Genomic DNA, 23527 nt, shown 5'->3' with positions numbered 1-23527 from the left:
TATTGAACTAATGCAAACAACTATATTGCCATGAACGTAGAACACTCACTTATCAAGATTTTCCAAATTCTGGAGGGATCGGGTAGGGAGAAAAAGATAAGTGATTTAATTCTGTTAACAAATTGCAATAAGTCACAGTTAGCTTAAGGGAAAAAGAGAAAAGTCTTCCTTAAATCTGGAAACATAAAACACTAAAATACCATCAATATTTCAAACAAAAAGCATAAAAGTGACTTACAATCATCCTCATCAGTTCATTTAGTGCCATGTAATCAGTTTTTGATCTTGATCTTCTATTAACAGGTTTATGAAGCCATAAATTTCATGTTTGGCTTCTGTAATTTCTTACCCTGCTCAGTTTTATAATCTGAAACTATGTGAGAAACCTGAATTCTAGAGCAAATGTCAAAATTCTTTCCATGAATCTCTCTGAAGATGAAACATATTTGAAATAACATCATAGTAAAACAACCATCTGCAAATAACAAAACACCCAAAAATGGCAATTGACAAAGACACTTGGTTATTTCTGTGACATACAACATTTTGAGATAATAACTGGAAAGATGACTGAAAACAAGCTCAGACAAGAATTTTATGATTGTTATATATTAACAACATTTACTCACACAATATAACCTAAGAATGTTTATCATCATTTGTGTGACAAGGCTTCCCATGTAATTTAACATACCAAATAAGTCTAATTAGTTTAATATCTCCTTCTTTATCGAAAGATAGAACAAATTCTTTGAGAAGACCCAGGGCACATTGGAAATTCTCAGAGTTCCATTTAAAGTCAAAAGAAAGACGTTAAACCTTGAACCAGGATTCAAACCTTAGGGGAAGTTTGTCAACAATATCAAAAGATTTTAAAACACTTGATCAAATAGGAAACAATGCTTAGTTGTTCATTCAAGCAAGGTGACAAACAGAAGATGCCAAAGCCAAACAGAGAGTGTTAAACAGTTAAAAAAAAAAAAAAAAAAAACCCTAATAGAGAGACCTCAGCCTCTTTGAACCAACGAAATTATTTTTAAAAAATCTAGGTTTTCTGTCTTTTAGGTAGACCTACTCAAAGGTAAAGAAAAGCCTTTTATAGTCTCTTTATCAAGAGCAGACTAAAAGTTACAGTAAGTTATATTTTATGAAAGAGAAAGCAAAATTTTGATTTTTGTACCAGCTGACTTTTGACATTAAAACATTTACTTAATAGAATTCATTTTAATCCTAGCCAACATGACTATCTACAAAACTCTTCCCTCACTGTTTTACTTCCAAAAATCTACAAATTTCTATATCTATTTAGATTTTGTCCTATTATTTTCTTGCTTATTTTGGAACAATCATTTTATTTTAGGACAAAATTACCTTCTTGTTTTCCTTTAACAAAAATCCATCTTTATTCTTCACTTTCTCTTACTGAAAACACATATCCTACTTTCCTTGTCTACTTTTCATATACAGTTGTATCCTTAATTGCAAAGACTTACAAATTGCAAAGTTTATCTAGAAAAGAAATAATGCAAGGCAGTTATTACAGATGAATTAAAGATTTTACTTCTAGAGGATAGCATAAGTGCCAAGCATCACATTAAATGAATATAAACTCCTTCTACATCATATAATTAAAATAAACCATACACTTTTTGAAATTACAGTATGAGATTCACTTGTGTTTATAAGTTCATTCTCACATTGCTTGTCTATAGAATGGGCAGAGGCAACATCATCCCCAGATTACTGTTGAAAAAGGTTGCTCTAGGTTGAGTAAGCAGAAGAAAGAATTGAAAGAAAGAACAACAATGTCTAAACTGATGGCAAAGCTATAAATATCTGGGAATCCAGCACCAGAACTCGCAGCTTTGCAAGTAGCTATTAGAAATGGGGAAGTTCTTTTACACAGAGACTGCTCAGCTGTAAATCTGAAAATACAAAGCAACAGAGTTTGAGCCATCATAAAGTGATTAGAACTCAGCCTTGAGGAGTTATCATTGTTTGTGTACAGGACAGAAAGGGTGGTTTTCTCTGTATTCACCTCTCCATCTGGCTGCATAGACCACTTCTGTTGCTCAGTTTACTGTGGTATAAGAGCAGTGGTTTCAAACATGTTGGGTCATTACAGAGAAAAACTATACTATATATTATATTTCAGCATATACATACTTGATTATATATAATCATGTGGGTAACAGAAATAAAAATTTAATAAGCTGATATGTATTTCCTATTTTTAGCATATGCCATACATGCATTCTATTTTACATTTTATCAAGTTATTTTATTGATATATAATAAATTTACTATGAATTATAGACAAAATTGAAGATATAAATATATTATCCACTTATCTATAGTAATAAATGTAGAAGCCATGTACATTTTATATTTAAATGAACATTACTCGTAATTTATCAATGGTCTGTGGCCATAGTTTTAAAAATAAGAAGTTACTGTACATCCTTCCATAGTAAGAGAAAGCTCTCTTGAGAGTTTCATTTATTCTTGTCTCTCAAAGGGGCTCTTGCTTCTTTGAGAATGCTCTTGTATTCTCTCAGCATCAATGCACCCAGTTTGCATAGAATTAATTTGTTTGTTACTCTAAGTGTTCTGACATTTTCTCTCTGATTCATTTTGTATTCTCAACTCTTCTTCCAACTTTTTAAAAACTATTTGTAATCTTTGCTTTGCAGTGAAAACCAGGAAGCAGGCAACTGTGAACTGTCTATCATATATTAGCATCCTGTAGTAGAAGAGCAAACTCAAAACACATTTCATAATTTCTAGAAATATATTTCTCTTTACAGAAAACTTTACCATGTGGCACAAAACATGTCTACAGATAGACCCAAATATTGTTTCTTTCTGTAAGAAAAAAAGCCAAAACTAGACAAACATATTTGGTAACCAATGTCTGAGCATACCATCATATCCAGAAGTTATTTAGACAGTCAATGAATAGCTATTATTTACTTGTACTTAATATAAACTTTTATCATATTTATATTTATTTAAACATTTTTAACAAATATGTTTAGATTAGACATTAAATAGTTAACTATCATCCCAAGCCATTCCCTCTCTTGGAAAATGCCACAGCAGAAACAACATGAGCCAATCTGACCAGTAAACTCAGGTAGAAAAAGTTGTATGTTTGCATTATATTCAATATTGATAACTTTGGTCATGCCTATTTTTATTAAACCAACAAACTTAAACTATCTTTAGTTTACCAAAGATAATTTTATATCATGTTAACTTGAGAGACATGTAGGCTAATTTCTATTACACTTACAAATGATTTATATAAGGTTTCACTTCAAGCTAATTAAATAGAGCTCTTTTAGGAATTATATTGTCTGGAGGTAGACAAATACATATATAGAGAAACTTACATGCATAGATATAAACATACAGATAGACACACAGAGATCTTTAAAGTTTTTGTCATGTCTTAGCCATGAAACTCAAAAGAACAGTTGGATCAAAATTGCTCCATGGCAGATGGACCTGCTCAGATGGCCAAAGATTTTTACTAAAGATTCTTTTATATTTGCTGTAAGGATCATTTTTGAAGCTGTTTTAGAAGTCCTTTTGTCCTTAGAAGGTTCTGCATGTTAATCAGAAAATGCATCCCAGTGTGAGAGATTTTGAATCCTCTTTTAAGGATGACCCTTGAGGAGGGCTTACCTGAAACAAGGTTCTGCAGAATAGCCAGCATAATTTCAAATTACCTCAAAAGTTTACCCATTCTCACTCTAGATTTTAAATCAGGAATTTCAGGAATTGAAGTATGAGAGCTCAGCAAGAGAGGAGAGAGAGGAGGAGCAGATTTGGTTTTGTTTTGCTCTTCAAGGTTGCTGGTGCAGCTGACATCCTCAAATCTGGCTTATCTCTTATTTAAGAATTCTCTTTTAAAAAAGAGAGAATAAGGGATTCTTTAATTTGTTTAGAACCTCAAAAAATTAAAATAGGCTTTCCATTGTCTTTGAGAGGTACAATATGCTCTCTTTTCCAATTGAGCATGAAATTAACCAATTTGGGAATATCAAAATAGTCCCGATAAACTGTGGCCAATTTAATTTTTTATCATCTCTAGTTTCCTGGACCAAGGTGACAAGGAACTTGCCAGTGTTTAGTCCATAATTTTTGTACACAAAAGCCACAGGAGTAGCAGCAGGAGGTTGGCCATTTGCTTCCTCTTTAGAAAAAGCTTTAGAACAAAAGACACCCAGCCTGAATGGAGAATCCTCCCTGAATGAAGAAACCTACCTTTATGCTGGCTGAAACTGAAAGAAACTTGAAATTCAGGGATTCCACTCCTTAAAAATCCTCTAGGGATCTACTAAGGTGTGAGAAGTCAAAGACAGGAAAGGGTCTTACCTTGATCATCCTCCTGAGGCCACTGGAGATGTGGAGGAGCAGTCAACAGGCTCTAGGTTTGCCAGCCTGCAGGGTCCAGTCATCCCCAGGAGCAATCATGTGGCTGTTTCACATTCTATCCTCATTACCAGAAATGTCAACCATTATAAGCAGCTTTACTAGACAAAAATAAAGTTTTAAAGGAAAGAGAAACTTTACCAAAAGTTTGCAAGCTGGGGAGGTACACCTCAACTTGGAAGTTCATTGGTGACCCCCCCTCAGCCTACGGTGGTTGGGTTTTTTAAGATAAAAAATTGCAGAGTATGCAAGACTAGGGCCAACCCAGTTCTGATTGCCCATTCCAGTTACAGTTTATCTTGTGCCCTCTGCTTTCCAAAAGCACTAGCCAAGGGAAGAACTACTACTTTGTTCTCCAGCCATCTGGTGACAGTCAAAGTTAAAGTCTAATTTTCTATTTCTGACCATAGTTCAGCCTTGTGATGGTCATGGTCATGGTAACCATCACATCCACTCTGACTCCATTCTTATCTCTTTATTTTATAAAGTATAAAACTGAGAGATAAGCAGGAGTGAGAGAATTTTTATGAGCCCAGCCTGCCTGAGGGGAGATTCCAAAACGCCACTGGTGCAGTGTTAATAGAAACATGGACACAGAAGAATGAGCAACTGCCAAATCCAGCTCCCTCCTCACGGTGACACTGCATGGGGATAAAGAGTTCAGCAGTGGCAGTAGAAACCTCTTCCACAGAAGAAATGGAAAACAGCAACATCTCCCATGAAGCAAGTGGAAAGCAAAGGTGTTAAGTGATTGTCCAGCCAACCTAGATTGTGGATGGCTGAAGAATCCCATTTATTTCCAGTAGTACCCTATTTCTGAAGGGTGACCTCTATGACTGGTGAAAGGGAGAAGGGAAGGAAGCAGATAACAATACCAAAGGGCACTAGAATAATTTTTCTTTCTGCGTGCTTTAGCACTTCAGCAGGAAGTCTGGTCACACTTCAGGATGTCCCCACAAGGACCTCCAAACTTCCTAGATCTAAACCCACACCTCCCACAACTCTGCTGCTGTCTTCACATGTGTGCTTCCAGTCAATCTGTGACAGTGAGTTTCAGCAGACCCACAGGGTGCACACATAATAAACCAATGTTGTGGGCAAAGGAGAAACCACAAAATAAGCTTTTAGTTCAATTTTCTAGAATACATAAGAAAGGTTTATAATGGGCATGCTGTTAAATTGTAAGAACCAAAGAAGATATAAAAGTTTAGTTAAGAAGATTCTGCTATGTTAAATGCAAAAGCATAAGTGTAGGGGTTGGCCCATAGTGGTTAAGTTCACGTGTTCTGCTTCAGCAACCCGAGGTTTGCAGGTTCAGATCCTGGACATGGACCTACGCACCACTCATCAAGTCATTCTGTGGTGGCATCCCATATACAAAATAGAGGAAGATGGCACAGATGTTAGTTCAGGAGCTAATCTTTCTCAGCAAAAGAGGAAGATGGCAATGGATGTTAGTTTAGAGTCAAACTTCCTCACAGACAAGAAAAGCAGAAATGCATACATACAAACAATATAAATAATGATGGAAATCTGGTATCACAAAAATTAATAGTTCTTCAACAACCAGACCCAAAGGCGTGGCATATTGAACTCTACTGGATCAAGAACTCAAAATAACTATTACAAAGAAATTCAGTGAGCTGAGAAAATTCAGATAATTCAAGGAAATGAAGAATAAAAGCAATGAACAGAAGGAGTTCTTTACCAAAGAGATTGAAATAATGATAAAGAATCAATTAGAAAATATGGAGCTGAGAAATCAACGAAAGAGAAGAGGAATGCAACAGAGAACATTAGTAATAGAGCAGACCACATGGAAGAAAGAATAAGTGACTTCAAGGATAGGAATTGAGAAATAATACAGTTAGAAAAGGAGAGAGAAGTAATACTTTTAGAAAGTGAAGAAAGCCTATGAAAGCTAACAATTTTGATCAGAAAGGCAAATTTTAGAATAATCAAGATTCCAGAAGGAAAAGAGAGGGAGAAGGGGGCAGAGAATTTACCTTTGGAAATAATATTTGAGAACTTTCCAAACCTTACAATGGACTTGGAAGTACAAGTGCATGAAGCTAATACAACACCCTATTATCTCAATGCAAAAAAGAACTTCTCCAAGACACATTATAAAGGAAATGTCAAAAACTAATGATAAAGAAAGACTCTAAAATGCAGCCTGAGACAAAATAAAATAAACTCCAAAGAACCCCAATTAGGCTATCAGTGCTTTTCTTAGCAGAAACTCTACAGACCAGGAGAGAGTGGCATGATATATTCAAAGTGCTGAAAGAAAAAAAATTGCCAGCCAAGAATACTTTATCCAGAAAAGTTATCCTTCCAATCTGAAGGAGAAATAAAGGCTTTTCTAGATGAGCAAAAGCTGAGAGAGTTCACCACCACTAGATGTGTTTTGCAAGAAATACTGAAAGGAATTCTTCAAGTTGAAATAAAAACATGTTAATCAGCTACAGGAAAACATATGCAAGTTCTCAACACACTGGTAGTGGTGAAAAATCGGATGATAAAACTGTAACTCTATATTAGAATCATGTGATAACCATTTAATATTAGTAGAAGGGTTAAAAACTGTATTCAACATAATTTTAGCTACTATGAATTAAATGAATAAACAGGATAAAAAGAGGTAAGTGGTGACATAAAAAAATGAAAGGGGAGGAGAAAAATGGTGAAGCTCATAAGGCAAATAAAGATAAGTTGCTATCAGCATAAAATGAACTATTTTATCTATGACATGTTTTATGTAAGCCACATGATAGTGGCAAAGAAAAAATCTAGAGTAGATTCAGAAAAAAATTTAAAACGAGAGTAGATTATACCATCACTGAAACCCATCAATGGAGAGAGGTAGGGAGAATCAGAAGGATAAAGAAATATTGGAAATACAAAACAAGAAGAAAACAATGAATAAGATTGTAGTAGTATAATCACACTACACGTAAATAGATTTAATTCACCAATAAGAGGCACAGAGTGGCTGGAGGGATTACGAAAACAAGATACAACTATATGCTAACTATTGGAGACTCATTTCAGCTCTGAACACACACAGGCTCAAAATGAAAACAGAGAGAAGTGGCACCTGTGGCCACAGGGAAGGAGAGATATTTCATGCAAGTGGAAACCAAACAAAGTGGGAGTAGCCATACTTATATCAGATGAAATAGATTTTAAGCCACAAAAGGGTAACAAGCGCCAACGAAGGTCACTATATAGTGAGGGGGTCAATACATGAAGAAGACATAACAAGTGATGGCAGCATCATGGAAGCATGAGATAATCTATTTATCTCTCCCCTTCAATCTACAACTAGTAAAACACCCATGAATCAACAAAGGCTCCCTCGTCCAACACACCAGGACACTGGAGAGATCAACACATTGGTACATACAAAAGTTTTCAACTGGAGCATATATAGGAGATGAACTGTGGAAACAGCACAGGCAGTGATCTAGATCCTGCCACTCATTACCTCAGCAACACTAGTTGCCTGCAGCCTCCACAGACCCCAGTAGCAACAGTGAAGGCATTCACACAACTCCAGCCCCCCAGTCACAGTGGCACCTGTGGGCACAGGAAATGAGACAATAGTGGAGTCAGAGCCTCACAATCCTGATGCTGCTCAAAGCCCTGCAGCAGCAGTGAAGGCACACACATGACTCTGGCCTCCCAGCAGCAGTGGTGCCTGTGGCCACAGGAAACCAAGACAGAGTGGCTGTGGGGTGCCATGATCCTGACCCCCCACTGTGGCTCAGAACTGAGTAGTAGCAGTGGAGGTAACACACATGCCTCCAACTTCCTACTGCAATAATGCCTGTGATAACAACAAATCAAGCAAGCACAAAAAGGCATGCCCCACACCCTCCTTACCCACCCTCTCCTTCAATCACAGTGCTTGAGACCCAGGTGACCAAGGATGTGGCAAAGGCACCAGCCAACACTGTGCTCCTGGTAGCAACACCAGCCACAGAAAGCCATCAACAATCTCTGAGGTGCAGGTGGTGATTACAGAGGTACCAGTGGCAATACTAGTAGAGGTGGTAGAGGTAGGAGACACTGATCCACAAATATAGCCAAAGGCAGATCAGGTAAGAGAACAAAAACTGGTGCTTTTGTCTTTCACCTACTGAAAGACAAAGAGAAAGTCCTCAAATCACAAATGGGTTGAACAGTTACAATAAAATCAACCAAAGCTATATCTAACAAAGAAAAGAATTTGCTTGTCAGCATCATGGCAGATGAGTCACTCCCTTTGTCCCTCCCTCAAAGTTACGACCAGTCAGATATTCAGTGACCAAAAAAGGATGCTCTGCACAGAACACCAGAATGCATCTATCCACCTGAAGTTGGATGGGAAGGACCTCTGGAGGCAGTGGAAATAGGGTAGCAGCCTATTCTTTCTCACCAAGTGGTGGAAATCCAAAATGTACAACCTCACACAGGTGTGCATGCCAGCAACCACAGGGTGCAAGAGCAAACACAACACTCATGGCTTGGCCTCGCTCCCAGTGGTGGTGGGTGGCACACATGTCATGAGGCTCCAGTACATAGTGGAGCTGATGACCCACCCTCACCCCCAGCAGTGGCATTGGTCTTTCCAGCAGTGGGGACTACATCCAAGATGTGAGTTTCCCCAGCAGGGACATGGTCCCTTGATCTGAGGTTTCAGAGCTGACCACCAGTGTGCCTGTGCACCAGTGCCAACGGCCAGAAGCTGCAGCCCCTACCCTCCCTGTGGTGGCAAGTTGCACACATCTCCTGAGGTTCCAGGGCACAGAGTGTTGCCAGTGAACCAAACCCCTCTTCCTCCCTTGGCAGTCATTGGTCTCTCCAGTGAGGGGACAGAGACCCAATCGTGGATTACACCAGCAGGAGCAGGTGCCCTGACCTGAGGTCTCAAAAAACACACCGGTGGGTGCCAGTGACCAGAGACTTCAGTGCCAGCAATAACACTTGTAGTTTAGTCCTAATCCTCCTCCACCCATGGTAGTTGGCACCTGCCACCTGAGGCTTCAGGAACCACAGCAGCACCTGTGATGCAGCATCCAGTGGTGGTACCCTTGACACCAGCTCTACCTCTAGCAGGGGGTGCGTATAAGAACCCAGGGCCCTGGAAGCAACAGTGACACCTGTAAACCTAGAACCCCTGGCAGTGGTGCTGCCAGCACTTCCAGACGACCCAGGAGCAGCAGCACAGGTGGTGCATGGCACAGCAGCATCTGAGCCTGACACCAGCTCTGATATCAGTTCACCTACATTAAACCCAGAATATTTGGGGTTAAAACCAAAAGCACTCATCCACTTTCCCTGCTTCTCTAAGTTACATCCGTATTTAACTATTGCTTCCTTTTGTATCCTTGAACTTCACAAGGCAGATAGAAGTTACAAATTGTCCACCATCCACCACGGAGATAGTTGAAAGACCTATCCATCTGCAATTTCCTTATCTCACACTCATCCTCTTTCCAAGCAGCCCCACAAGGCCAAACACAGGCTGGTGGGAAAGTGCAGACCAGCATGGCCACAGGCTCCCCCTCCCTACAAGCACAACCTATAAAACCCCTTGCCTCCTATCTCTCAGGGAAAGAGGACAAATCTAAGAGCTCTCATCTCCTGGCTGATGTCACCTGAAATAAAAACTATTTCCTTGCCATAAGCCTGGCGTTCTGGTTTTTATTTGGCCCCTCTTGTGTGGTAGGTAAAGAACATGGTTAGGTATCCAGCAACAACCCCAGGGAGAGCCCATGGAGAGCAAATGCCAGAATGTCAGACCCAAGTGACCCCAGAAGCAGCAGAAGTGCTTACAGCCTGGAGACCCTAGTGGTAACACCTGAGACTGCACGACAATTGAAAGCAAGGCACCAGCAATGTCAGGGGCACACGTAGCACAAGGAGGTCACTGACAATGCCTCTGGAAGGGGCACTGGAGAGAGGAAAGTGGAAGCTCTCAAATACAACCAGAAGCAGCCCAGAACTGAAGTAGCCAAAGCCGTACCCAAATAAGAAACATGGTTACTACCACAAATGTGCAGCAGAGGACCAATTCATCAAACACAATGAACTACGGTAACACAGTAGAATATCATGAGAACGATTGCTCTCCAGAAACCAAAAAGGAAGTCACCAGGGATTACAATCTGACTGACAGAGAATTCAAAATAACTGTCATAAAGAAGCTCAGCAACTTAAAAGAGACTCAGAAAGACAGTTCACTGAGCTTAGGGATAAAATGAATGAACAGAAGGAATACTTCACCAAAGAGATAAAAGAACTAAAAAAAATTAAAGAGAAATTATTGATATGAAGAACAAAATTAACAAGATAAAAATAATGTAGAAAGCATAAAAAATACTGCACACTTTATGGAGGAGAAAGTCAGTAAGCTGAAAAAAAAACCCATAAGTGATCCAGGTTGAGGAGGAGAGAGAACCAAGATTTTATAAAATGAAGAACTTTGAGAAATATCCCACTCACTTAGGAACAGTAATATAAGGGTTACAGGTATCCCAGAGGGAGAAGTGAGGGAAAAAGAAGCAGAGAGCTTCTTCAAGGAAATAATAGCAGAGAATTTCCCAAACCTTGGTTGGCAACTGAACATGCAAGTACATGAAGCTAATAGAACTCCCAATACATCAATCCCAAAAGTCTTTTGCCAAGACATATAATATTAAAACTGTCAAAGTCAATGGCAAAGAAAAATATTAAGAGCAAGAAGAGAGAAGAAAATAACCTACAAAGGATCCTTCATCAGGCTTTCAGCATATTTCTCAGCAGAAACCCTGCAGGCCAGGAAAAAATGGAGTGATATATTCACAATAATGAAAGACAAAAACTACCAGTCAAGAAGATTCTAAATAGTGGAATTATCCTTTAGATATGACATAAAAATAAAAGATTTCCCAGACAAACAAAAGCTGAAGGAATTCATCACCACTAGGTGTGCCATACAAGAAGTGATTATAGGATTCCTCCTACTTGAAACAAAAAGGAAAGGTTTACAAAGCTTTCAGCAAGGAACTAAACAGACAAAATCAGAAAATTGCAGCTCTATATCAGAATAGGTTAGCAAACACTTAATTATAAAATAAAGGATAAAGAGAAAGAAAGCATAAAAACCCCACTATAACCACCTCAACGTAGTTGAAAACTCACACCACAAAAAGAATAATTTATGACAAAAAGAAGAGAGAAGGGGAAGAGGAAAAGGATGGACCCTTCATAGACAAATGGAGTTAAGACAATGTCAAATAAGGGACTATCTCATCTATGGGATCTTTTACACAAACCTCACGGTAACAAAACAAACAATCAGAACAGAACCAAAAAACATAATTAAAGAGCAAACAGAGCAGAGCAGCATAGAAAATCACCAAACTGAAATGGTAGACAGACATACAAGGGAAAAGAAACAGTGGAAATATAAAACAATGGGAAAACAAAGGATAAAATTGCCGTATTAAGCCCTCATATATCAATAATCACTCTAAATGTAAATGGATTGAATTCTCCAATCAAAAGACACAGAGTAGCTGCATGGATTAAAAATAAGACTCAACAATATCTTGCCTTCAAGAAACACATCAAAGTTCTCAAGAAAAGCATAGGCTCAGACTGAAGGGATGGAAGATGATACTGCAAGCAAATGGAAAGCAAAAGAAAGTGGGTGTAGTCATACTTATATCAGACAAAGCAGACTTCCAGATACAAAAGATAACAAGAGACAAAAGTGACACTATACAATGATAATAGGGACAATCTACCAAGAAGACATAACACTTATGAATACATATGCACCTAACACAGGAGTACAAAAGTATATAAAGCACCTATTAACAGACCTAAAGGGAGATATTAATAGCAACACAATAGCAGTAGGGGACCTTAACACCCCACCTACATCAATGGGTAAATCACCGAGAGAGAAAATTAGTGAGGAAACAGTGGCCTTAAATGAAACACTAAACCAGATGGACTTAATAGACACGTATAGAACATTCTCTCCAAAACAGAAAAATACATATTCTTCTCAAATGAACATGGAGCATTCCCAAACATAGACTGTATGTTGGGGAACAAAGCAAGCCTCAATAAATTTAAGATTGAAACCATATCAAGCATATTTTCTGACCATAATACTATGAAACTAGAAATAATTACAAGAAAAAAGCAAGGAAATTCACAAACATAAGGAGACTATGCAACATGCTACTGAACATTTGTTGGATCAATGAAAAAATCAAAAAGAAATAAAAATACCTAGAGACAAATGAAAATGAAAATACAACATACCAACACTTATGGAATGCAGCAAAAGTGGTTCTAAGAGAAACATTTATAGCAATACAGGCCTACTTCAACAAACAAGAAAAATCTCACATCAACAAGCTTACCCTAGACCTAAAAGAACTAGACAAACACAAAGAAACAAAATCAGTAGAAACAAGAACAATGAACAAATCCCAAATCAGTAGAAGGAAGGAAATAATAAAATCAGAGCAGAAATATACAAAATAGAGACTACAAAACAATAGAAAGGATCTATGAAAATAAGAGCTGGTTCTTTGAGAAAATAAAATTGACAAACCCTTAGCCAGACTCACTAAGAAAAAGAGAAAAGACAAACAAAATCAGAAATGAAAGAGGAGAAAGTAAAATGGTCACCACAGAAATAGAAAGGTTTATAAAAGAATACAATGAAAAGCTATGCAACAACAAATTAGATAACCTAGAAAAATGGATAAATTCTTAGAATCATACAACCTCCCAAAACAGAATCAAGAAGAAATACAAAATTTGAATAAACCAATAACAGGCAAAGAGATTAAAAGAGTAATCAAAAACCTCCCAATAAATAAAAGATCAGAACCAGATGGCTTCTCTGGTGAATTTTACCAACACTCAAAGAAAATTTAATTTCTATCGTTCTCACACTATTCTGAAAAATTGAAGATGATGGGAAGCTTCCTAACTCTTTTTACAGGGCAACATTTCCATGATACCAAAACCAGACAAGGACAATAAAAAATGGAAAATAACACACCGATATCATTGATGAACATAGATGTAAAAATTCTCGACAAAATATTAGCAAAGCAAATATAACAATCCATTAAAAGAACCATACACTGTGATCAAGTAAGATTTATTTTAGGGATGCAGAGACAGTTCAACATCCACAAATCAATCAATGTGATATACCACATTAACACAATGAAGAATAAAAATCACATGATCATCTCAGGAGATGCAGAGAAAATATTTGACGAGCTCTAACATCCCTTTACAATAATATCTCTCAATAAAATGGGTATAGAAGGAAAGGACCAGAATATTATAAAGGCCATATATGACAAACTCACAGCCCATATCACATTCAATGGTGAAAAACTGAAAACCATTCCTCTGAGAACAGGAACAAGACAAGGGTGCCAACACTTGTCACTTCTATTCAGCATAGTGACGGAACTTTTAGCCATAGCAATTGGGCAAGAAAAAGAAATAAAAGAGATCTACATTAAAAGGTAAGAAGTAAAACTCTCACTATTTGTGAGTGACATAAATGTTTATATAGAAAACCCTAAAACATCTACAAAAAACTATTAGATATAATCAATAAATACAGTAAAGTTTCGGGGTACACCAACATACAAAAGCATTTGAATTTCTACACTAACAATAAACTAGCAGAAAGAGAAATCAAGAATACAATCCCATTTACAATTGCAATAAAAAGAACGAATACCTAAGAATAAATTTACCAGGAGGGGAAAGACCTATACACTGAAAACTATAAGACATTAATGGAAAAAATTGAAGAAGACATAAAGAAACATAAAGATATTCCATGCTAATGGATTGGATGAATAAAGACAGTTAAAATGTCCACATAACCTAAAGCAATATACAGATTCAATGCAATCCCAGTCACAGAAACAGAAGAATGGCATTTTTCACAGAAACACAAAAAAAGAATCCTGAAATTTATATGCAATAACAAAAGACTTTGAATAGCCAAAGCAATCCTGAGGACAAAGAACAAATTCAGAGGTACCACATTCCCTGAATTCAAATTACACTACAAAGCTATTGTAATCAAAACAGCATGGTACTGGCAGAAAATCAGACATGCCAATACATAGAACAGAATTGAGAGCCCAAAAATCAACCCACACATCTATGGAGAGTTAATCTTTGACAAAGGAGCCAAGAAGATTCAATGGAAAGTAAGTCTCTTCAATAAATGGTGTTGGGAAAACTGGACAGCCACATGCAAAAGAATGAAAGCAGATCATTATCTTATACCACATACAAAAATTAACTTCTTCCATTTGAAGTATTTCTGTATTTCTATTCTCTAAATCACTAATTCTGTCATCCATAACATCAGCTCTGTTTTTTAAGGATTCTAGATTATTTTCTATTTCGTTAATTGTGTTCTTCATTTACAGAATTTCTGCTTGTTTTTGTTGTAGTGTTAATCTTTTTGGTGAACTATTCCTTCTTCTCACTAATTTTATTCCTGAACTTATGGTACTTTCTGAACTTTCTTGTAAATCATTGGGTTTCTTTATGACAGCTATTTTTGAATCCTCTGTCATTTGGATTATAAGTTTCCATGACTTCAGGCTTGGGTTCTGGAGAATTGTCATTCTCCTTCTGCTCTGAATTGTTGCTGTAGTTTCTCATGATGTTTGATTAACCTATCTTTTGCTGGGGCATTGTGGTAGTATCAGTTCTGAGATTCCACTTGCTACCACTGGGAGGAAACAGGAGCTGTATTTCTCAACCTACCTCATCTGTTGGAAGTTGTTGGGTATTATAGGAGCTTGTGCCATCCAGGAGAGCATTCACTTGGGCACATTGATCTGCTGCTGCCTCTCCTTATGATCATGCTTGTGGCTGTGCTTGGTGGGTGGGGTTTTCTTACAAGATCTGAGCCTGGGCCATTCCTTGGGACCACAGTGGCACTGTGGGCTCTCCTATCAGATGGGAAAGTGATCACTTGGAGGCTTATGGTTGCCATGCCTCTTTCTTCAGTTGTGCCAAGGAGCTCTCACCTTCAAGGCTGCAGTGTTACTATGGGCATTCACACCTGCCAAGAAATCATTCACATACATTTGTAGATTTGCTGACACCTCTTCTTATGCTGTGCTTGGTGAGTCGGCACTGTGGGCTCTACCATGAGACAGGAAAGGAATCATGTGCCGGCTCAGAGCTGCTTCTGCCTGCTCCTGAAGTCATGTTGAGATGTGCTCCCACTTTCATGGCTTCAGTGGTACTATGGCATTCACGCCAGGTGGAAAATTATTCACTTTGGCATGCAGATCCAACACCACCTCTTCCTATTATTGCACTAGCCTCTGTGCTTGGTAGGCAAGGTATCCCTGTGGAGTCCAAGCCTGAGCCACTCCCTGGGACAATGTAAGCACTGTGGCCTCTCCCATTGGAGAGGAAAATGATCACACTAGGGATCAAAGCTACCATCACCTGTTCTCACAATCACAGCAAGGCGGGCCCCCACCCTCAGCACTCTAATGTTACTATAGTCACCCATGCCCACTAGGAGAGCAGTCTTGCATATTGGATAGGCCTGCTGAGGTGGCTAGAAAGTGCTCACTTATCTTGGCCACCACCCCTTGGGTAGTCCATCCACCTTCAGATGTATAGCTGCACAAATCTCTAAGGCGTCCTGTTGTGCTGTGTGGGTATCCTCCATTGATCAATGATATTCCATTTAGTGGTAGTTTGAAGAGGGAAGCATGAAGGGAACAGCTCACTCTGCCATGTTGTTCATGTCATTTCTGTCTTTTTTCTTAGTGAGTCTGGCTAAGGGTTTGTCAATTTTGTTTATCTTTTCAAAGAACCAGCTCTTAGTTTCAGAGATCATTTTTACTGTTTTTTTATCCACTATTTCACTTATTTCTTCTTTATTATTTATTATTTCCCTCCTTCTGTTGATTTTGGGGTTTGTTCTTTTTTTCCTAGTTCTGTTAGGTGTAGTTTAAGATTACCTATTTGAGATTTTTCTTATTTGTTGAGGTGGGTCTGTTTTGTATGAATTTCCCTCTTATAACCACATTTGCTGCAACCCATAACAGTTAGTATGCTTTATTTCATTTTTACTTGTCTCCAGGTATTTTTTAATTTCTCCTTTGATTTCGTCATTGATATAGTGGTTGTTCAGTAGCATATTGTTTAGTCTCCACATATTTGTGATTTCTCAGCTTTTTTCTTGTTGTTGATTCCTCGTTTCACAGCATTGTGGTCAGAAAAGATGCCTGATATGACTTCAATCTTTTGAAATTTATTGATGCTTGCTTTGTATTCCAACATATGGACTTTGAGAATTTTCCATGTGCACTTGAGAAAAATGTGTATTCTGTTGTTTTTGGATGGAATTCCCTATACATATCTGTTAAGTGCATCTAATATAGTGTTTCATTTAAGTCCACTATTTCCTGTTGACTTTCTGTCTGGAGGATCTAACCATTGATGTAAGCGGGGTGTTGAGGTCTTCTACTTTTATTGTGCTGCTGTTAATTTCTCCCTTTAGGTCTGATAATAGTTGCCCTATATACTTTGCTGTTCCTGTGTTAGGTGCATACACATTAATAAGTATTATGCCCTCTTGGTGGAGGGTCCCTTTTATCATTATATCATGCCCCTCTTTGTCTCCCATTGTCTTTTGTATCTTGAAGTCTGATTATCTGATATAAGTATCACAACACCTGCTTTCTTTTATTTGCCACTGTTTCAAGAATCATCTTCCATCCCTTCTTCTGAGCCTATGTTTGTCTTTAGAACTAAGATGTGTTTCCTGGAGGCGCATATTGTTCAGTCTTGTTTTTTTTAATTCATCCATGTAGTCTGTGTCTTTTGATTGGAAGATTCAACCCATTTACTTTTAGAGATATTGGTATATGAGGGCTTAATACTCTCATTTTATCTATCTTCCAATTGTTCCATATTTTCATTGTTTCTCTTCCCTTGTATTTCTGAGTGCTGTTTCAGTTTGGTGGTTTTCTCAGTTTTCTCTTTATATATGAATTGTGGTTCTGCTCTGATTATTTATTTAGTGGTTACCATGAGGTTTGTATAAAAGATCTCGTAGATGAGATTGTCTATATTCTGATAGCTTTTTATCTCCATTAGACTAAGCATGTTCCATCCCTTTCCTTTTCCCCTTTAAGTTATTGCTGTCACAATTTATTCTGTTTTATGTTGTGAGTTTGTGACTAAATTAAAGTGTTTGTAGTTATTTTTCATACTTTCCTTCCCTTTACCTTTTATATTATAATTGTTTGGTAACCAGTTGTGATAGAAAGTTTCAATTTTCTGATTTGGCTGTTTATCTCCTTGCTCAAATCTTTGTAGACATTCATTTCTGTCAGGTATGAGGGCATCCTTGATCATTTCTTGTAGGGGAGGTGGCAATGAACTCCTTCAGCTTTTGTTTCTCTGGGAAAGCTTTTATTTCTCCATCATACCTGAAGTATAGCTTCACTGGGTAGAATATTCTGGGCTGAAATTTTTTATCTTTCTGTATTTTGAATATATTATTCCATTCTCTCCTAGCCTGTGAGGTTTCAACCAAGAAATCCACTGAAAGCTTGATAGGAATTCCTTTTTAGCTTATTTTCTTCTGCCTTGCTGTCTTTAATTTTTTTTTTTGTCATTGACCTGTGTCCATTTTACCATTATGTGCCTTAGAGAAGGTCTTTTTACATTGGATTAGGATTTACACTAATTAGGATTTGTATTGGCTTTATATATTTGTAAGTCCAGTTCCTTCCCCAGCTTTGGGAAATTCTCAGCTTTTATTCATTTGAACAAGTTCTCTGCTCTTTTCTCCCACTCTTCTCCCTCTGGAATACCTATAATCCCTATGTTGCTTTTCCTAATTGAGTCAGATATTTCTCAAAGAGTTCCCTCATTTTTTAAAAATCTTAGTTCTCTCTCCTCCTCTACACAAAGCATTTCTATATTTCTATCCTCTGAATCACTAATTTGTCCTCTATATTGTCAGCTCTATTTTTTAAGTATTCTAGACTATTTTTTATTACATGGTGTTCTTCATATCCAGAATTTCTGGGTTTTTTTTTTTTTTTATGGTTTCAATCTCTTTGCTGAAATATTCCTTCTTCTAATTAATGTTAATCCTGAGCTTGAACTATCTGTCCAAGTTTTCTTGTAAGTTGTTGAGTTACTTTATAACAGCTGTTTTGAATTCTCTTCATTTAGATTGTATATTTCTGTGACTTCAGGATTGGTTTCTGGAAACATCATTTTTCTTCTGCTCTGAATTGTTACGGTATGTTTTGATGGTGTTTGATGAAGTGATCCTTTGCCAGCACATTTGTGGTAGTATCAGGTTGCAGAGTTCACCTGTGACTGCTGGGGAAACAGGAGCTGTCTTTCTGTTCCTGTTCTCCCTGCTGGAAGTTGTGCACGTACAGCTGCTCTGCCTTTGCATAGGCTGACCACAGCCACTCAGTGGGTCACTCTGATGTGGTTGGAGCCTCTGTGCCTCTGTGCTCAGCCAGTGGATTGCACAGGCATGGGCCAGCATTTTGCTCAATTGTAATTTGTCTGAGCTCGTGCTTAGTGGGCAGGGCTCCTTTATGGGGGCTGAGCTGCAGCCACTTGGTGTAAAGTGTTACCACTAGCATAGTTGCTGTGTCACAGTGGCCACTCCTGTAGGCCAGGCTACCCCTCCAATAGCATTCATGCATAGGCTATGCTGCCCCGCCTTCTCTTAGAGTTACACCAGCCACTGTTTGAGGCTCCATGATCTGGCTTGCTGCTTCTAGGGAGATGCAAGTTTGCACTCACTTTGTTGTACTGCTTCCCAGGGATCCAGTCGATCCATCTTCAGATGTATAGCTGTATGGGTCCTTAAGTCTTCCTGTTGCACTTTGTAGGTATGCTTTTTTGGCTAATGAATGTCCATTTAGTTGTAATTTAGAGGGGGAGAGACAAAGGGAGCATCTCACTCCACCATGTTGCTGAAGTCACATGGGAGACAGTTTTCTTGAATGCCTAGCTTGTTGAGTGTTTTTATCATAAAATGATGTTAAAATTTGTCAATTACACTTTCTGCATCAATTGATATCCTTCATTCTGTTAAGGTGGTGTATTACATTGATCAATTTTTGTATATTAAAATAGCCTTGCATCCCAGGAATAAATCCCACTTGGCCATGGAGTGTAATACTTTTAATATTCTGCTGATTTTGGTTTGCTAGTATTTTTGCTAAGGGTTTTTTCATTGATACTCATCAGAGACATAGATCCATAGTTTTCTTTTCTTCTAGTGTCTTTGGCTTAGCATCAGTGCAATTCTGACCTCAAAAAATGAGTTTGAAAGAGTTCCCCCCTATTCAATTTTTTAGGAAACTCTAGGAAAGATTGATGTTCATCTTTAAATGTTTTGTAGAATTCACCAGTGAAAACAAGAGGTCCAGGACTTTTTCTATGTTATGTGATTTTTTTTATTTTTGATCAATTTTCCTACTCGGTATGGTTTTATTCAAATTTTCTATTTCTTTTTTGTGTGTGTGTGAGACCAGCCCTATGCTACCATCTGCCAATCCTCCTCTTTTTTTTTTTTTTTTTTGCTGAGGAAGACTGGCCCTGGGCTAACATCCGTGCCCATCTTCCTCCACTTTATATGGGATGCTGCCACAGCATGGCCTGACAAGTAGTGCTTTGGTGTACACCCAGGATCCGAACTGGCGAACCCCAGGCTGCCGCAGCAGAGCACGCGCACCCAACTGCTTGCGCCACCCGGCCAGCCCCTATTTCTTCTTGATTTAGTCTTGGCAAGTTTCATATTTGTAGGAATTTGTCCATTTCATCTAATTTTTCCAATTTATTGGCACACAGTTGTTGATTGTACTCTTTCATTTTCTTCAAGTAGAATTGGCTGTAAGGTCCCTACTTTCATTTCTGATTTTAGTTATTTGAGTACTCTTTTCTCTTTTTAGTCCATCCAGCTGAATGTTTGTCAATTTTCTTGATCTTTCCAAAGAAATAACTTCTTTATTGTCTCTGTTGAACTTCTCTATTCTCTAATTTACTCTGCTCCAGTCTTTATTATTTCCTTTCTTCTACTACCTTTGAGCTTAACATGGTCTTTTTTTTAGTTCCTTAAAGTGTAAAGTTAGACTGCTGGCTGGAGATTTTTTCATTTTGTTGAGGTTATATTGACTTATAACATTGTGTAAATTTCAGATGTACATTATTATAGTTATGTTTCTGTATAGAGTGTATCAGGTTCACCATCAGTAGTCTGGTTTTTATCAATCACTATACACATGTGTTCCTTTACCCCTTTCACTATCTCTCACCCCTTCCCTTCTGGTAACCACTAATCTATTCTCTTTATCTATGTGTTTATCTTCCATATATAACTGAAATCTTATGGTATTTATCTGTCTCTGATTTATTTTGCTTAGGATAATACCCTCAATGTCCATCCATGTTGTCACAAATGGCACAATTTTGTCTTTTTGTATGGCTGAGTAGTATTCCTTTATATATATATATATATATATATATATATATATATATATATATACCACATCTTCTTTATCCATTCATCTATTGATGAACACTTGGATTGCTTAGACATCTTGGCTATTGTGAAGAATGCAGCAATGAACATAGGGATGCATTACTTGTTGGAATGCAAACTTGTGCAGCCATTATGGAGAACAGCATGGAAATTTCTCAAAAAATTAAAAATAGAAATACCCTATGATCCAGCTATCCTACTAGTGGGTATTATGCAGAATCATGGAGTTTTTTTTAGAGGTAATTGTTTTTAGTTATAAATGTTTTTCTTGCACTCTTTTTGCTGTGACCCTTAAGTTTTGGTGTTTTGCAGGTTTTTGTCATTAATTTCTAAATACTTATAATTTTTACTTTGATCTGTTTTTGATCAATTATTGTTTAAGTGTGTGCTGTTTACTTTTCATATATTGGCGAATATCCCAGTTTTTCTTCTGTTATTGTTAATTCTAACTTCATCTCATTGCAGGAAATATACTTTATATAATATATATCTTTTAAATCTACAGAGACTTTACATGTGGTTTTAACATATTGTCTATTCTGGAAAATAACACACACTAGAAGGATGTGTATTCTGCTGTTGTTGGATAGAGTGTTCTGAATTTGTCTGTTAGAGCTACCCGGTTTATTGTGTTGTTCAAGTCCTCAAGTTTTCTTACTTATCTTTTATATTTTATCCATTGATGAGAGTTAAGCATTGAAGTCTCCAACTATTATCATAAAACTTTCTATTTATCACTTCAGCTGTGTCTATTTTTGCTTCACTATATCCTTGATCTATACTAGGTGAGTAAATGTGTACAAGTGTTATATCTTTTTGCTTTTTTAAAGCTTTTGTTAATATATAATGTTTTTTTGGTCTCATAATTTTTAAATTTAAAGTCCATTTTTTTCTGATATTACTATAACCTCTGTCCTCTCATTTGGTTATTATTTGCATAGAATATGTTTTTCCATTCCATTAGTCTAAACTTATTTGTGTTTTTGATTTTCAAGTGAGTGTCTTGCAAACAGTATGTCATTAAATTATTTTTAATCCATTCTGTCAACTTCTGTCTTTTGATTGAAGAATTTCACCCATTTACATTTAAAGTAATTATTTATAAGGAAAGGCTTACTTCTATCAACTTTTCTTTTCTATGTCTCATAGCTTTTTTGTTTCTCATTTTCTGCATTACTGTCTTCTTTTGTATTTAGCTTTTTTCCTAGCAAAATGTTTAAATTTGTTCCCATGTTCTTTGAGTATATTGTAAAGCTATTTTCTTCATGGTGACCCTGGAGATTATTTTTAACATCCTGAAGATATAACAGTCTTCTTTAATTTATGACAATTTAACTTCAATAACATGAAAACTCTGCTCTTTCAGAGTTTCACCCCCAGGCCTCTCCACAATTGATGTAACAAAATTACATCTTTATACACTGTGTGCCTTAAAATACAAACTGATAAAAATTGGATGCTGGAAACGTTTTGAAATGCATTCTAAAAAAGGGCTGTGTTGATGTGTATAGAAGATTAAGGACACTTCCTGTGAGGATACAGAAAGAAAAGAGGAGAGTTGTAGAAAAAGCCTTAATCTTTATAGATAACACTTAAGTAATCCTGAAAAGATTTTTGGTAGAAATACAGACAGTAAAATCTATGCTGATAAGGAGGAACATGGTATTGGAAACTGGGAAAAAGGTAAATCTTTGTTATAAAATGGCAAAAAGTGGAGTGATGTCAGCCTCATGGCAGAGTGATTTCCTCCCTTTGTCTCTACCTTTTAGTTACAACATGTAGGACAACCAAAGAGCAACAAAGGACCTCAGTACAGCACACCAAATCATCTGAGAGATCTACAGATCTATACATCTAAAATTGGGAGGACTAAACCTCTTCGAGGTGGTGGAACCAGGGAACCAGTAGCAGCAGCTCCCAGGAACTGTGGCTGCACCTATGACCAGAAGCTCCAAAATCTTCAGTAACATCTGAGAATAGAGGACCTGGAAACTGAGGCAGCCCATGCTTCTAGAGGCTCCAGGAATAACCAGTACTTCTATGACTGAAGGCTCCAGGAACCACAGTTGTGCCCATGTCCCTGCCCCCTTCCCTTCTCTCAACAGCAGTGTTTCTGATTCCAACACTCCTAGCAGCAGGGGCTGCATCCAAGACACCAGTGCTTCTGGCAACAGTTCCAGCCCCCAAAGCCAGAGGCTCCAGGAACTGCAGCAGTGCTCGTGACCCAGGTACCCACCTCCCCATAGCGGCAGCAGTGGAGCCCATGACCGTAGCCCACCCAGAAACAACAGTGACCCTCGCAAAACCAGTGCCCCAGGCAGCAATGGTGCCAGCACATCCAGAAAGCCTGGGAGCAGCAGCACAAATGGTACACATGACAGAAGCACTCAAGGCCATGTAGAGCTTAGTAACAGGGACAGCAAATCCCATAAGCCTGGCCTTCCCTCCAGCTGCAGTGACACCCACAAATCTGGCCCCCACTATTTCAGTGAT

The 23527-nt window shown here is 37.7% G+C and overlaps 1 protein-coding gene across 1 annotated transcript in view; it reads left to right on the top strand.

The window, feature by feature from the left end:
* LOC147911656 (gamma-taxilin-like) overlaps window positions 1-23001 on the top strand; it is a 126349-nt gene extending 103348 nt beyond the window's left edge. The window contains exon 6 of the mRNA XM_087427825.1: window positions 22804-23001. Coding sequence (XP_087283951.1) covers window positions 22804-23001 — 198 coding nt within the window. The remainder of the gene's footprint in view (window positions 1-22803) is intronic.
* Window positions 23002-23527: the final 526 nt, after the last annotated feature.

This window comes from Ceratotherium simum, chromosome Y (genome assembly GCF_057802395.1).
Source record: "Ceratotherium simum simum isolate JZ-2026a chromosome Y, ASM5780239v1, whole genome shotgun sequence".
NCBI classification, from domain to species: Eukaryota; Metazoa; Chordata; class Mammalia; order Perissodactyla; family Rhinocerotidae; genus Ceratotherium; species Ceratotherium simum.
This window is presented reverse-complemented; position numbering and strand designations above follow the sequence as displayed.